Source organism: Lemur catta, chromosome 11 (assembly GCF_020740605.2).
Source record: "Lemur catta isolate mLemCat1 chromosome 11, mLemCat1.pri, whole genome shotgun sequence".
NCBI classification, from domain to species: Eukaryota; Metazoa; Chordata; class Mammalia; order Primates; family Lemuridae; genus Lemur; species Lemur catta.
Window position 1 is genome coordinate 69,941,869 of NC_059138.1, and position 14,773 is coordinate 69,956,641.

The window sequence follows — 14,773 nt, forward strand, 5'->3', positions numbered from 1 at the left end:
TCCTGTAATGCCCCTGAGATTTCCTAGAGCAAATAAATGAAATTCTAAAATTTTACTGTAAAACAATACATTGAAGACCTTATCTTTGATTCATTTCCAAAGCCAACATGAACCTAACTCATTTATTCATTAAATGTCTAAATATCTACCATGACAACATCCTGTCTAGGTACTGGGGGCACATAATCTCTGTGCTCAAGGGATAAAGATTCCTATTAAAATAGAGGTAAAGTGGCAAAGAAATGTTACATAAATTTGCCTGTGCTTCTGGCATGAAAAATAATCAGCCTTTGAGGCGCGGCCCACAGAGCTCATCTTCTTTGAATGGACACTAACAGACCTGCCATACTTCTCATCCCTAGGCCATGCAAAGTACAAAGCCGGCAATGAGATGTCATTGTCCTATCACTTACCCACAAAAGCTCTCAATGGCTCAACTCAACTAAGTCTTTCTCCTTTACTTTCTTCCTTCACATCATGACTTTTGCACATTTTTATAATGATCTTTAAATGAGTAAAGTGATCTGGAAAAAAATATTTTTTCAGTTTTTATTTCAATAAAACAAGAGGCAACACTCATGGTATAAAGTACTGCATAAGGAGAACATTTACACAAATACTCAAAAATTCAAAAAACTAAACTCCAGTTTATTTCCATAGCCTTAAAAAGGTAGGGAACACATAAAAATATCCAAAGTCATAGTTTATTCTTCAGGAATGTAAATTCTAGAAATACAATTAGAAACAAGTATATTACCATGAAAAAATTAGTATCACCACATGATTAGAAGTAAAGATAAGAGGTACACAATAAGCTCCATATAAGAGAAAGCAACACTATGTGAAATAGGATCTTGAGTTTACCAGTAAAAACTTCCTATTAAGACACATGTACTCTAGAACTCTACTATAAAAAACACAAAAACATCTTCCAAAATGTTCACTGCTAGTCTCTTTAGATATGCACAAGTTACAAAGTATAGAAGACAACATATTTATGCTCTCTGATGAAGAATTTAACAATATTAAACATAAATCTAAGTAACTCTAAGTACTGAGTGTAATTTTACTAGGCAATACATCTAAAAGTATAAATTCATGCTCATTAAAAGATTAAAGAGTTTTAATTTTTCATCCAAAGATTGGGAAGACACTATTATACATTAAACTCTATCTACAATGTTTAAAGTACCCTCAAATTATTTTTCTAAGAGGTTTTTGAAAAATATTATTTCAGTTACATTATTCAGCGTACATATTGCCTTGATGTGCTTCCTTTTAATAAAGATTTATTGTGCCTATAGACTCAAAATGTTAACCTGCCTTATTTTAAATATTTGTTTAAAATTATGTCTCAAAGTACATTTTTTCTCCATAATTTAAGTTTTAACACTTCAGTTTTATTCTCCCAAAATAGGCAAAATCCCTTAAAACTGGGATCATTTTGATCTATTTTGGTTTTAAAAATATATTTCCCTTTTATTTAACTTTTTAAAAAAATGAGTAATGTTTGCTGAGTAATTGCTTCACAATTGAAAAGGGCAATGAAATATTGCTTTCTCAAAATAAACTTCAGTCATCATTTAAGGACTGAGAATTTCTGCTCTTCAAGTCTGCAGAGTTTGCCTTAAAAATTTCCGTGGTGGTAGACAAGGGACTCCAGCGTGCTTTCCTGTGGCTTCAGGGAGAAGAGGGAAGACATTTGCCCTGGGTACTCTGGGACATTCCCTTGAAAAGCCTACTTTGTTTCTCTCCCCATTTGGATTCCAAAAGGCTAGTGCTGGCTCCAGTTTCACTAGAACACCCTAGGAGGCTGGGTTTTCAAGAGTGATAGGTTGAGTGATCCCAAGAAACCCTAGAGGTTTAAAATGCGGAATGGAGCTGCAATTTTTGTGTGGAATCCTTCTCATGATAAAAATTTTATTTTGGACATATAGGTCTCTGATCATCAACATCTTTATAGGAAAATGACCTACAAAAGCCACCCAACTTTCAGATTTGAAGAGAAAGAGGGGAGAGAGTAGTAGGAGTAATAACAATTGTTACCACCGTTCCCATTTTCATAATTTCTAAAAAACTTTCAATGTATTATCCTTATTTGAAATAGTATCAAAAGCACTATAAAAGTCATTATTAACATAACTCCACACTCCAGAAAAATCAACTGGTATGAATCACCTGGAGCAAAGATTCAGAGCCACCCCACTGTGTAAGAGTTCAGAAATTTTTATAAAGAACATACAAATGCAAATTTGTTGTGCATTGTATTAACGGGTGGTACTCCTTTTCATACTTAAAATTGCAGGCATTTACAGCTCTGATTTCATTTAAAGTTAACAAGAAAAGTACAAAATGTTACACTTTTATTGCAAAACTAAATGAGGATCATTAGAAATTTAGAATTAGAGGCCTTAAGAAGCCATGTGCCAATATTATTAAAAATTAATTAGCTGTCAAGAACAATGAATATTATAATGATCTAGTATCTGACATAGTTGATCTAGGGTTGTGTGAATTCTAAGAAATATGTTTGCATTCTGACACCCTCTTCTGAAAAATGTAATGTGCATAAAAATCACTTGGGGATCTTATTAAAATGCAGATTCTGATTCAGTATATGAAATTCTGCATTTTTAACAAGATGCCAGGTGATGCCAATCCTACTTAATGGTCTCAGACCACATGAGTAGCAAAGGTCTAGAAGAATATCAAAATAAGATTCCATTACAGTGGCAGAACATTAAAATCTGATCTCTCACTTGTGCCAGCTAATGTTTCCTCAAACTTATTCTGTGTTTCCTAAGTACCTCAACTTGCTTAAAATGCCAATCTTTTAAATTAGGGCTTAATATTAATAATATCAATACTGTTAATTACATATATGGGAAATTCTCTGTTACAGAATTACAAAAGGACAACAGGAAATTCACAATGTCATTTTACAAATATTTTAAATTGTACACAGGATTCCTGTTAGATTAATACAATATCAACTTTCATCGCCTGGTTGCCTTACAGTTTTTGACTATAGGCTATGCCAATAGACCTTATTCCATTCTATTACTGGGACTAAAAAAATCAAATTAATTTATGTTAAAACCCATATCGTATTCAGGGCTACTGAATGGAAACTAGCTGATGCTTTTTGAAAACTTAGTTTTAAACTAGTAGCCAGAGCAGTTATATTTAAAACTGAATTCAGAGTATAAATGTTTTTGGCACTCTTCAAAACATACAAATTTTTCACATATCTTTCCTCTTTACAAGAGGAAAACACTAGCATGCTGTCCTTGTGACTGCTGTACTAAAAGTGAAAGAGCCCAGCAACTGGACAGCTGCTCAGGCCTTCCTCCCCAGTCCACTGTCTCTCAGCCTCAGCTCTGCTTTCTCTCTCTCACTCCAAATTATCACTTAAGTATACTTGCTTTACAGGGAACCTCAGCCATAGATGAAAGGACTACCACTAGCAAATCTAAAGGTCACATAGTCCCCTATAGCTACACAGAAGTTTGTTTAGCTTCTGTCATATCACATTTTTAATTTTTATTCTTTGGTTGGGAGATAACAAAATTGATTATTCCTTCTACATCATAATAAGAACATTTAAAATAGGCCTGTTCACAATCAAGAAACACATTTCATTTTTTTCATATTTTAAATTTAAGAGCACAAACATAAACAATCCTAAATTAGTTAATATATAAATGTCCTTTGTCCATAATTCACTACCTTTATCTTTTTGTGACATTTTATAGATGAAAAATTTATCAAATTTCCTTCATTTGCAGACAAACAATTCAATGTTATATAGTTGATACTGGTATCTTGAGAGCTGTGTTGCAAGATTTACAATGATTTCCAGAAAGTCTTCAACGATGTGTGCTCTGAATTATAGGAATCCAAACTAACTAGGATTTCCAAAGTCCAGCAGCAGGGTAAATCAGCTTTATGGCCTATTACACCCTAGGAATTAAAAGCGATCTTTACCTGCTAAATCCATATCAAACACTTCAACACACCTACCAGCAATCTGATTTTTGATATAAAAATGTTCTAAAGATAACAGAAATGCCTCTACTCATCCCCTGGAATCATATAATACTCTAGGTACTGAGTTACCAGGCATTTTCCAGTGCCTTGACCAAACTGTTCTAATCTTAAAGATGATCTTGTTACAAACATTTTCATCAGGCACTTTTCATACACATCATTTTTGTGTTTTCATATGCCTGTTTTTCAGACTGGCTTCCTGACTGCCCAGCTGTAGAATTCCTGGAGTTGTTCCTCCATCCCATCCTTTATAAAACAGTTCCATACATGGAGAATCCCTTTGACTCTGAAGCCAAACACACAGCCACCAAAACAGGAGTTATTAAAAAAAAACAACAACAAATCTCACAACCTCACATCAGATATAACCAACTTGATTAGACAACCTGCCAAAATTTATTGTCATACTGATAATCTTAGGGCAACAGTAACAAATAAGAAAGAAAAAAAGACTCAAACTAAGGGGAAAAAATCACAACCAAGAAATAACAAAACCATATTTCAATTTACTACAACCTAGACATTATTCCCTTCATAAAGTCAAGGGCGCCTTCAGAATTTAAGACGTCAGGGCTCCTGTCAGGAACGTGGATGAAAGACTCGGGGCACTTTCATAAAGAAGCAAAGTCATATTTCCAGATTCACTGGTTATGGGAGAAAAATATGTCACAAATTAATCTGTGGACAGAGTAATGCTAATACTAGGAGGTCTCTGCTGACCTGATTGATGCTTCATCGGAAGTTCCGTTCTTTCCGAAACATAAATAAGCTTCTCTTCTTGAAGACTACAAGCGGAAAACCTATTGGCATCTGTCCCAGTCCCACAACCAACAGCAGATGATGGGTTGTGTGGGACTGTGACACCGCTGACTTGTTCAAAAGATTTACTAAATACAGTCGCTGCGGTCTTAGCCAAACCATGGCTGCTAGGCTTAGGTAGGGATTGGCTGGTTGTTAAAGTAAGTCTCTTCAAAGAGAGAAGCTCAAGATTCTCACTTTGGGCTCTCTGAGTTTGCTTTCTAGCAAAGTGATCTTTGCAAGATTCCCCTGTAGTTTCTTTCTCTTTTCCTCCAGTTTTGCTTCCTCCTGACCGTCTCTGGTTCTTTCCTACACTTGGCTTGTTACTACAATTGTGACTACTGTTTGATAAACCCGACTGGCTGGTACTAGACGCAGCCCTGGAATAAAATCCCTCGTCAACTTCAGATATTTCCATCAGTTCTTCTTGACCTGTTAATTCTGTATTTCCTAAACAAAGAAATGACAAAGATTAATTAACATTAAGTATTTTAAGCAATTATTTTAAAATGATTAATACCGTATCAGTTATACTTTGAAAAATTAAACTTTAGCATAATTTCATAAGGCAACAGATTACAGAATAAAATCAAAGGATAAATCAAAACATTTATTCTAAAAATTGTCAAAAATAGTTCATTGTAATTAAATGACAGTAATTTACAGTGTATTAAACAAAAGGCATGCCATAAACCACACCCCACTCTGTTTTTAGAAAGAGTTCTCCTATTATACATGCAAAAGATCCGAAATAATTAGAAAAATTAACACATAGTAAAACTAGGGTAAACCCTCCCCTGGTAGCAAAGCTGTATAAAATCAAAGCTCTTACCGAAGAACTTTTTAAAAAATGGTATCTGAACATTTTAAAGAAATTATTTTAGAAGGTTGCATTCTACATTGTAGATTATTTTACCAAATTAAAAAAAATCTAGACTATAAATATCACAAGCTGAAACTTGTTAAAATTTTATATACATTATCCTTCAAATAAAAGATGGCAAAAATACAAAGATGAAAAATAATTTCAGATCTTAAAACATAAGCAGAAAATTCTTTTGGAAGCAATTTTCTGCCTCAGTTTTCATAACAATTTACTCAGAGACAGTATAGGTATGACCATTCCAAATAGCATTAAGAGTCATTGAGAAATTGTGTATAATTCATGCATTTGGATTATTAGATGACATGCAAAATTTTCGTGACTGTGCAACTATTGCTTAGCATGCAGTGGCCCTTTGCTTTGAGATACCTTGGAGTGCAGCTATAAAGTGCTCTGCTAAAACTGTACTCTGCCAGGTGAGTTTATTCCATCCTCCATCATTTTTCTTACAGATTTTTGCCTCCTGATCTCTGGCAAGCCTTTGCTCTCAGTTCTAGGATCTGTGGCTGTTTCCTGCACACCCTGTATATGCTGAGCATCAATCTCTCCTAGTGTTCTGCCTTTTTCCCCATTCCCGGTTCTCTCTCCGGCCACATTTGTGACACTAATTTCGGGAATGACAAGGATGCCCAATTCAGTAGTATCATTATTGTTGTCAGGTTGCTCTAGAATTGAAGATGATAAGACAAAATGATGGCTGAAAACAAAACAAAATAAAAATGCGAAACAAGAAAAACAAAAGACCCAAAACAAATATTGGATGACTGAATGTTATGAATTAAGCCAAATATTTGCACTGTAGAAATTTCCATATTTACAATACTGACAGCACCAGAGAAAATAAGGTCATGTTCTTTAATTTTAAATGACAAAGAAAACATTCACAGAGCATCAATTCATGTTCTGCATTTTTCCATCACGTATTTCACTGGAATATGACACAATTTTTTTTAAATAAAAATAGAATTTCTATTTTTTAAGATAATATTGTGACCACCTGAACTTATGTCAAGCCTTAGGCAAATACTCAAGGGCATACAGCCAAAAACTGTAGCCCTTGTCAACGTTAGAAACCAAGCTACATAGGAATTCTCCTTTGAACACTTAAAATTCTATTTTTTTAGACTACATTGAGATTGACTTAATAAACGATGATATTTGGGAAAATTCTTACTTATGAATAATAATATAGAAATTATTATTATTACTACTATTAATATTATTATTAATAATGCCACAGGTATAGTTTTTGTCTCACATACTCATCATCTTACATATTAGTAAATATTAATGTGGCTATGATATAATTAAGCAGTCTAGTTCTTCAGACTCATATTAATTTCATAAATTCAGGATAGCTTATAACAGTTCGTTACTACACTGGAGAAAACTTAAAATGGATTTGGAAAAATAAATTGGCTGTCAGTCCTTTATTCTGAAAATGGCCATGTAAATGAAACAAAGAAACACAACTCCTAACAAGTTAATACCTATAGACATGATATTATTCTGTCTTAAATCACAAAGGCATGATTTTATTTAAATCTGTCAAGAAATTATCTGTAGTAAATGGAAAACGTAACAAATATATCTAGAACGTGACAGTAGTGAGACAAAATTCAAAGCAACATAAGACTATGTAAAACACTCTTTAAAAAATGTAGACCACAAATCTGCTTGAGCAACATTACCTATTATTTTCAAATATTTTAGTGATAGGATTAGCAAACTCAGTAATGGTGCTAAAGGCTGAGAAACAGTAACAGGCAGTAAAAGAATGGAAGCTAAGCCGCATATTCCCATGGTTCCCTAACTTTGCTGTGCATTGGTATCACCCGGGCATCTTTAAAACCTGCTTATTCCTGGCTCCCATTCGCAAACATTCTGCTTTGTAATTGGTATGAGTTATGTCCTGGGCAGCGGGATTTTTAAAAGCTCCCAGGTGACTAATGCACAACAAAGTTTAGGAACTACTGCTCTATTCTGATTCTTTCAAATTTTGAAAACTTAAAGGTTGTTAAGAGTGGCTCAGATACTCCATACCCAGCAGTGATATGCACTTCTGGAAGTCTTCAAGGCTTCATGTTGTCCGGTGCTGGTAAGTCGATGCACTAATATAATCATTTCCCCTTAACTTCGTGCTTCATAAACTTTTGAATAAAGGTTCTCTAAATGAAAATTTTATTTCCTAGATAGGCCAAAGAATGTTGGTGGTGCAGTAGTGCACTGCTGCTTCTGGGTACTCTCTAATGAAAGTTGAATGAAACTAAAAAGTTCCAACCAAGCCTATTCCCAATTGCTAACAACTGTCTTCAAAGTGAGGGCAAATAAATTCTTACTGAGGTACAAGCCAGAGGCCACTGCAACTGAGAGTAAAATCACCATGGCACTGTGGGGTGACAGCCAAGACTTGTCGATTTACATTGCAGAAATTGCTTCACAAAAGATCTATTAAAGGGATCTTTAGTCCAAAGAAAAAATCGTAATCTTTGAAAGTTATCCAGATATAAAAAAAGCCAAGCAATATTAAAATTTAAATAAAATTTTAAAAGAGAAGCATAGGTGACCTAATAGAATAGAGAACAATACTACTTACATTGAATGGCACTAAACAGTATTTTTGACAGTGTTCACATATATTATTCAATCATATTCTCAAAACAATATACTAGTGAGCCTCTGAGATAGGTAAATTGACTCCCATTTACAGACAAGGAAACTGAAGTTCAGAAAAAGGTACACGACTAGTCATTGGGGAAGCTAACCAGTGAAATCTTTTAACTTCAAATGTCCATGTTCTAACATACTATTAATTCTAGCTCTTCAATTCATTAGAATTAATTTGAGTTAAATATCCACTGACATTCCACAATTAGGTTTATTTGCTTAGATTCCTGGTCATTTCATAAAAAGCAAATAATTTACTTTGGCTGAACAGAGAGCCAGAGCAAATAAAAGTCTGGAAGAAAACCTAATAAAGTCCTAACTTTTAAGGTTAGGTTGTTCTTTTTTTAAAGTTGGGTTTATTTTTTAAAAGATGCCAATGAAAGTTATCAATTTAAAGTGGTGCTTCAATGATGGAAATTTAGAATTTTGCGAGAAAAACCAGAAAATGACAAGAATAATATTACATAAAGCAGTACCAGAAAATTGCATTGCTAATCATATCTACTGGAATAGTGGTAAAGATCTGCAGCCTAAGAAGTAATAATATTAAATTAAAAAAAAAATCATGAAATTAAATGGCAAGTAGAAAAACAAGATTATATGTTTTCCCACAAGCACAAATCTTTGACTAATTAATTGATACATGTTATCACTCAAAAATGGTAACAATGGCAGACTTTTAAAACTGCTTATTGAATTCATGAAAAGAAAAGCATGTAATTCTGTACAGAGCTAGAAAGAACAGAAACATAATTCTTAGGAAAATTACAGAATAAAGAAAGATAATTATGTAACCCAAACAAACATTTGTTACATGATCTTGCTGTCTATTATCTCTCCAACTGCTTCCCTTACATAACTGTGACCCAATCTCCCTACCCACACTATCTAACTGGTGCCCTGGCTGTTCTCTAGGCCTGGAATGCTCTTCTCCAGATGGATGGCTCATCTCCTTACCCTCTTTCAGGTCTTTTCTCAGAAATTTCCTTTACAGTGAAGCCTTGCCTAGTCAGCCCATCAGAAGTTTCAATATCCCTCATATTTCATATGCCCTCTTCGCTATTTTGTTTCTTCTTCTTAGCACTTATCATTCTCTAACCTACAATTATTTATTTATCTTATTTACTAGATGTAAGTTCCATGAGGGCAGAGATTTTTATTTTTGTCTAGTCAGTGCTATGTATCTAATAATTGGAAGGATTTACTAGGAGAACTTGGGAAAATGTTTGACAATATTAACTAGACAAAAGTAAAATATTAAAAAATTTAAATATGGTACAACTATATACACAACTATATATATATACATACGGAAAAAACTAAAATGAAAACTCTTTAAGTACTGGAATACCCTTTTACCCAGTTTACTATCATGTTGTTAGACTGTTCTTCAATAAAACAAGAAAAGAAGGAACAAATTGCTCACCTTATGTTATAATTTTCTTTATTATTCATTCACTCATTCATGCATTCAACTATAATTTATTGAGTACCTATAATGTGTGTCAAACATTGTTTTAGGTGCTGGGGATACAATAACCAACAGGATAGACAAAGACTGCCCTCACAATAATATGGGAACAGAGCTCACACCACAATATAAAAACTAAGTACACAAGAGAACTTAAATAGCAGAAAATACAAGGAAGAAAACAAGAATAATGGGAGAAAGTATGCAGGGTAGTAGGGGATAAAGGCTACTTTAGATGGGTGGTCCAGGAAGACTTCTATAAGGAAGGGATATTTGAGCTGAGATTTAAATGATGAAAAAGTGCTGGCTACACAACAATCTGGAGGAAAAGAGTTCAAGGCACATTTTCATCATTCAAATTTCAGTTCCAATATTCCAAATAAGTAGACAAAGCCCTTAAGGCAGAAATGGCTTAGTATGTTGAAGGGGTAGAAGGAAGGAATCTAGTGAACCAGGGTGAGAGTGGTCTTAAAGCGAGGTCAAAGCAGTAAGCAAGAGGTCATATTGCCAGGGTCACGTGTGCCGTAGTATAGAATTTGGATTTCATTCTGATTGCAATGGGTAGCCACTGACGGGTACACAGATATTTTTTATCAATAGAAGTCACATTCGTGTAACAAAACATTGAGCATAAAGTGTGTGCCAAGTTAGAAAGAATAACACAGTGACAATGCTCAACCTGAGCCAGTAATTCACAAGGCAGATTAGAGGAAACGAAGCTGCTGTAGAAACACAGAATAAGGACCAAGCAGTTAAAGAGCTGCACTCTGAGCAGATACAGAAACAAAGACTGAGATGTCGAAATCTGAGTCCTGAAGTAAGAAGTAGACTTTCCAGGTAAGAAAAGAGCAGCCTGGGCACACAGAAAAGCACAGTCTCCAACAGAACAATTTATTTAGACACACTGGTTAGGACCAGTTTCCTTAGGTAAAGAGCTGTTAAATCTTTAGCTTTTGTTGCGTATATAGGGAATGATAGAATTCTCCTTATTGCAGTGGATTCAGTCACTCTCAATAACATCTTTTGTCATCTTTACTAAGTCTCAAGTTTAAAAAAAAAACCCTTAGAGAATTGCAACATATGGATGCTGCTGGATCAGGTGAATGCTTTATACTTATTAAAGATCCTTATGACCAGACAGACAGGTCAGCAACACTTATTACAAATTTATAAAAGCCCATTTCTTCCCTGGTGCGCAGTATGCAGCAAATGCTCTTAAAAAGGTGGAAGGAGAAAGAGCACTCAATAATAAATAATAATAAATAATAACTTCCTTAACTACAGCAAGAATTATATAAAAGGCTTCCTTAGTAAAAACGTAGAACACAATAATTTACAAACAAGTATTTTTGCATCATAAGACCAATAATTCTGAAATATCTAGCTTCTCTTTGTAGATTTTTATTTTTACTTTATTTTACCTGGAAATAGAATAAGATTTTTTGTTTTCTTCAAAAATTGGCCAAGCCAGGATTCTGTACACAGTCTTTCCTCTCTTAATGTTCACATGTGTCAAATATACCAACATATTTTAGCTCTTTGGTTAATATGTCCTTTTTTCTTGAGTTATCTAACATTTTCTAATATTTTATTTTGCCTTCCATGAGTATAAAGCTCCATATCAAAAATGCAAGTTAAAATTCATGTAATCCTCAATCAGAAGAAAATGCTTATTTTTGGTCCAAGTGTTTTATCATGTATTTTAGGAAAGAAAATGTGTTCCTCAAATAGCATTTTAGAATCTGAAAATAATGGAGCTTCTCAACATGATATTAAAACATTTGCGACTTTTTATAAAACAGATAATTTTCTGATTTTCTAAATTTCCTTAATAAGTACAGACTTTTAAAGTAAAAACATAAGCATTATAAATTTCTAGTTGCAGATGTAAAAATGATTACAATAGCCAATTCTTTAGAGTTTCTACTTTCATGTTAACTTGGTATTGAGATAATAGGCATTAAAACAACATTTTTAAAATCCTGATTGTAATTGTGATATAAATGTCAGATAATCAAAATTAGAGTACTGTACTTCAGGGGTGTGAAAATTGCAAAAAAAAAAATCATTAAAATGATTGTTACTATTATATAACATACGTATACTTTTGTGTTTAATACTACACTCAAACTAAACAAGTTTAACTCAAATTGAGAAAATCCCAAGTTTCAAAAATTTACAATTTTATGAAAGGACTAATCAATCACAGAACCATTTGAATAGCAGACTAGCTAATAAAAATCTATTAAGAATACAATTATTGGTAGCTAATAAAACAAATTAAACTATTCTTAATTAACAATCAGCCTTTATGTACAGCTTTAAAGTATACCAAATGCTTTTCACTTACTTATCTCATTATCTCACAAATGCACAAGTGGAAAGAATGGTGGGCAGCAATAAAGGATTGGAATTTCACTGGATAAGCCTTTTTATTAAATAACTAATTGGCAAAAATTATAAGCACTTACTTGCAATAATAACTTAAATAGGGGACTTTTATAGAACAAATGAGTGGTATTTCAATAACTATTTTAAATGAAAAAAGGAAAATTGCTGACATTGTTCCAAGTATTGATAATTTTATAAAAAGTGGAAGAAGAATGAGCAATAATGGTGGTGGTAGTTGGGGGGAACAAACAACAAATAGCAATTAGATTTGCTCTGGAAGAGGGGAGGGAGTGGAAAAGTATAAGACAATAACGAAGTATAGCTTGTATACTAGAATCTTGGGGTGTTGAAGAACTATTAAGGGACTTAAGAAAAGGGGCTCTTACAGCTGAAATGGTAGATGATGAAGGCAGATTTAGAAGCAACATTTAAGAATGACTATAGAATTGAAGCATAATTATAAAGAAATACTTTCTAAAGTAAAATTGTGATTTTATTACTTTAAAAATAGATTATTTTTACTAATTTTTATCTTATTTTACTTTTTATCTTATAATTTTACTAAATTTTATCTTATTTTTCTTACTGGAATTTCCATTTTGATTCTTATCATGGTCATAATCTATTCATTCTTCTCCAACCTTATTTAATGTTTTTTAAAGTTTATTCTATTATTGTCCTCCTCAAATTGTATTTTGCTTTCAAATTATAACTCCTAGATAGCCCTCAATTTGTTGGTAGCTTGAAAATTTAGGTTTGCAAAATACACCTTTGTCTCAAACTATTCTCCATCTATAGACTAAATGAAACTGTATGTACAAAAGAATTAGCAATATATAAAGCTACTAAGTCTGAAATTATGATCCTAAAAAGTAAAAAGCAGTAATTCTACATTGTAATTTTATTTTCCAAACATATGTATTGACAGGGAATTATAAAGCCATTAACATTTTCTCAAAGATTTAAACACAAAGTTTGAAAAGTTTGAAAAACACATGAAGTTAAGCCATGTCAGTAAAATATTAAAATAATCAAGTGATCAGCCTAGGCAACACAGCAAGACCACGTCTCTACAAAAAATTTAAAAATTAGCTGGGCATGGTGGTGTGCACCTATAGTCCTAACTACTTGGGAGGCTAAGGCAGGAGGACCACTTGAGGCCAGGAGTTGTTGTAATGAGCTATGATTGTGCCACTGCACTCCAGCTCTGGGAAACAGAGCTAGACCCTGTCACAAAAATAAAATAAAATAATATAATCAAGTGAAAAGTGGGGTAAATCAGCAAACATGCTATTACTCCTCAAATAGATCTCTCCAAAATAATACCTCAGTTGAAATGAAGCTTTCTTTAAAAATCATCCTATCTAGTTGCTCATGAGGATGCACTGTTTGGTCAAACTTTAAATTACAGGGCTTTACAAATGTAACATTCTAGTGCAGGATATTGATAGTGGGAGAGGCTATGTGTGTGGGGTCAGGGAATATTTGAGAACTCTCTATGTTTTCCACTCAGTTTTGCGGTGAACTTAAAACTGCTCTAAAAAATAAAGTTTATTAATTGAAAAAGAAACACAGGGCCAAGCAAATACTAGAACTGGTCAAAACATAATTCTAGAAATTTGAGTTGTTATTCAACAACAAGACCAAGGCAAGGGATGCATGTTCTTAGATGGGTGAAAATGTTAAGGATAAAGTAATTTTTTACCTTCTATTAGGACATTTTCCATTAAAATATAAGCTGTGGATAGTTTTTTTTTTTTTTTTTTTTGAGACAGAGTCTCACTCTCTTGCCTGGGCTAGAGTGCCCTGGCTTCAGCCTACCTCACAGCAACCTCAAACTCCTGGGCTCAAGCGATCCTCCTGCCTCAGCCTCCCGGGTAGCTGGGGCTACAGGCATGTGCCACCAGGCCTGGCTAATTTTTTCTATTTTTAGTTGTTTGGCTAATTTCTTTCTATTTTTAGTAGATATGGGGTCTCACTCATGCTCAGGCTGGTCTCAAACTCCTGAGCTCAAGTTATCCTCCCACCTCGGCCTCCCAGAGTGCTAGGATTACAGGCGTGAGCTACTGCGCCTGGCCAAGAATTCTTAATGTTAAGTAAAAAATAGCAGACCCATGAAGCTTTTGAGGGAATGGTGGAGATATGGGTGGAACTGGAAACATATTTAGAGTTCCATCAAATATAGAAACTCACACAGCCATAAACAGAACTTCCATTCTACAGTACTATGCTTCAGAAACATGGGATAAAAAGGCTATTATGGTTCACCCTGGAATCTACAGGCCCATTAACATTGTTGCTAAGGAAATGCATAAACAAATTAAATTTTGTTATATTAATAGTTTATACATAAATACAATAAATATTGTTTATATACAAATAAAATTAAATTGAAAAACCTATTTATAACTTGAGAACTGTCTATATATTTAAGAACTATAGTGAAGATACCTATTTTCCCCACAAGAAGCCAGTGCTGGCTAGAAAGCCTAGGACAATAATGTGTTCAAGTA

At 33.6% G+C, this 14,773-nt stretch overlaps 1 protein-coding gene across 5 annotated transcripts in view; it reads right to left on the reverse strand.

Moving 5' to 3' along the window:
- Positions 1-621: 621 nt before the first annotated feature.
- FAM126A (family with sequence similarity 126 member A) overlaps positions 622-14,773 on the reverse strand; it is a 72,533-nt gene continuing 58,381 nt past the window's right edge. For 2 of the 5 annotated variants that reach the window (XM_045564006.1, XM_045564010.1), the window contains one exon: positions 622-5,298. In XM_045564006.1, coding sequence (XP_045419962.1) covers positions 4,724-5,298 — 575 coding nt within the window. In that variant the 3' untranslated portion in view covers positions 622-4,723. Of the gene's footprint in view, positions 5,299-5,969; positions 6,429-14,773 lie in introns of those variants that run through there. The other 3 variants (XM_045564008.1, XM_045564007.1, XM_045564009.1) reach the window with 3 other exon arrangements.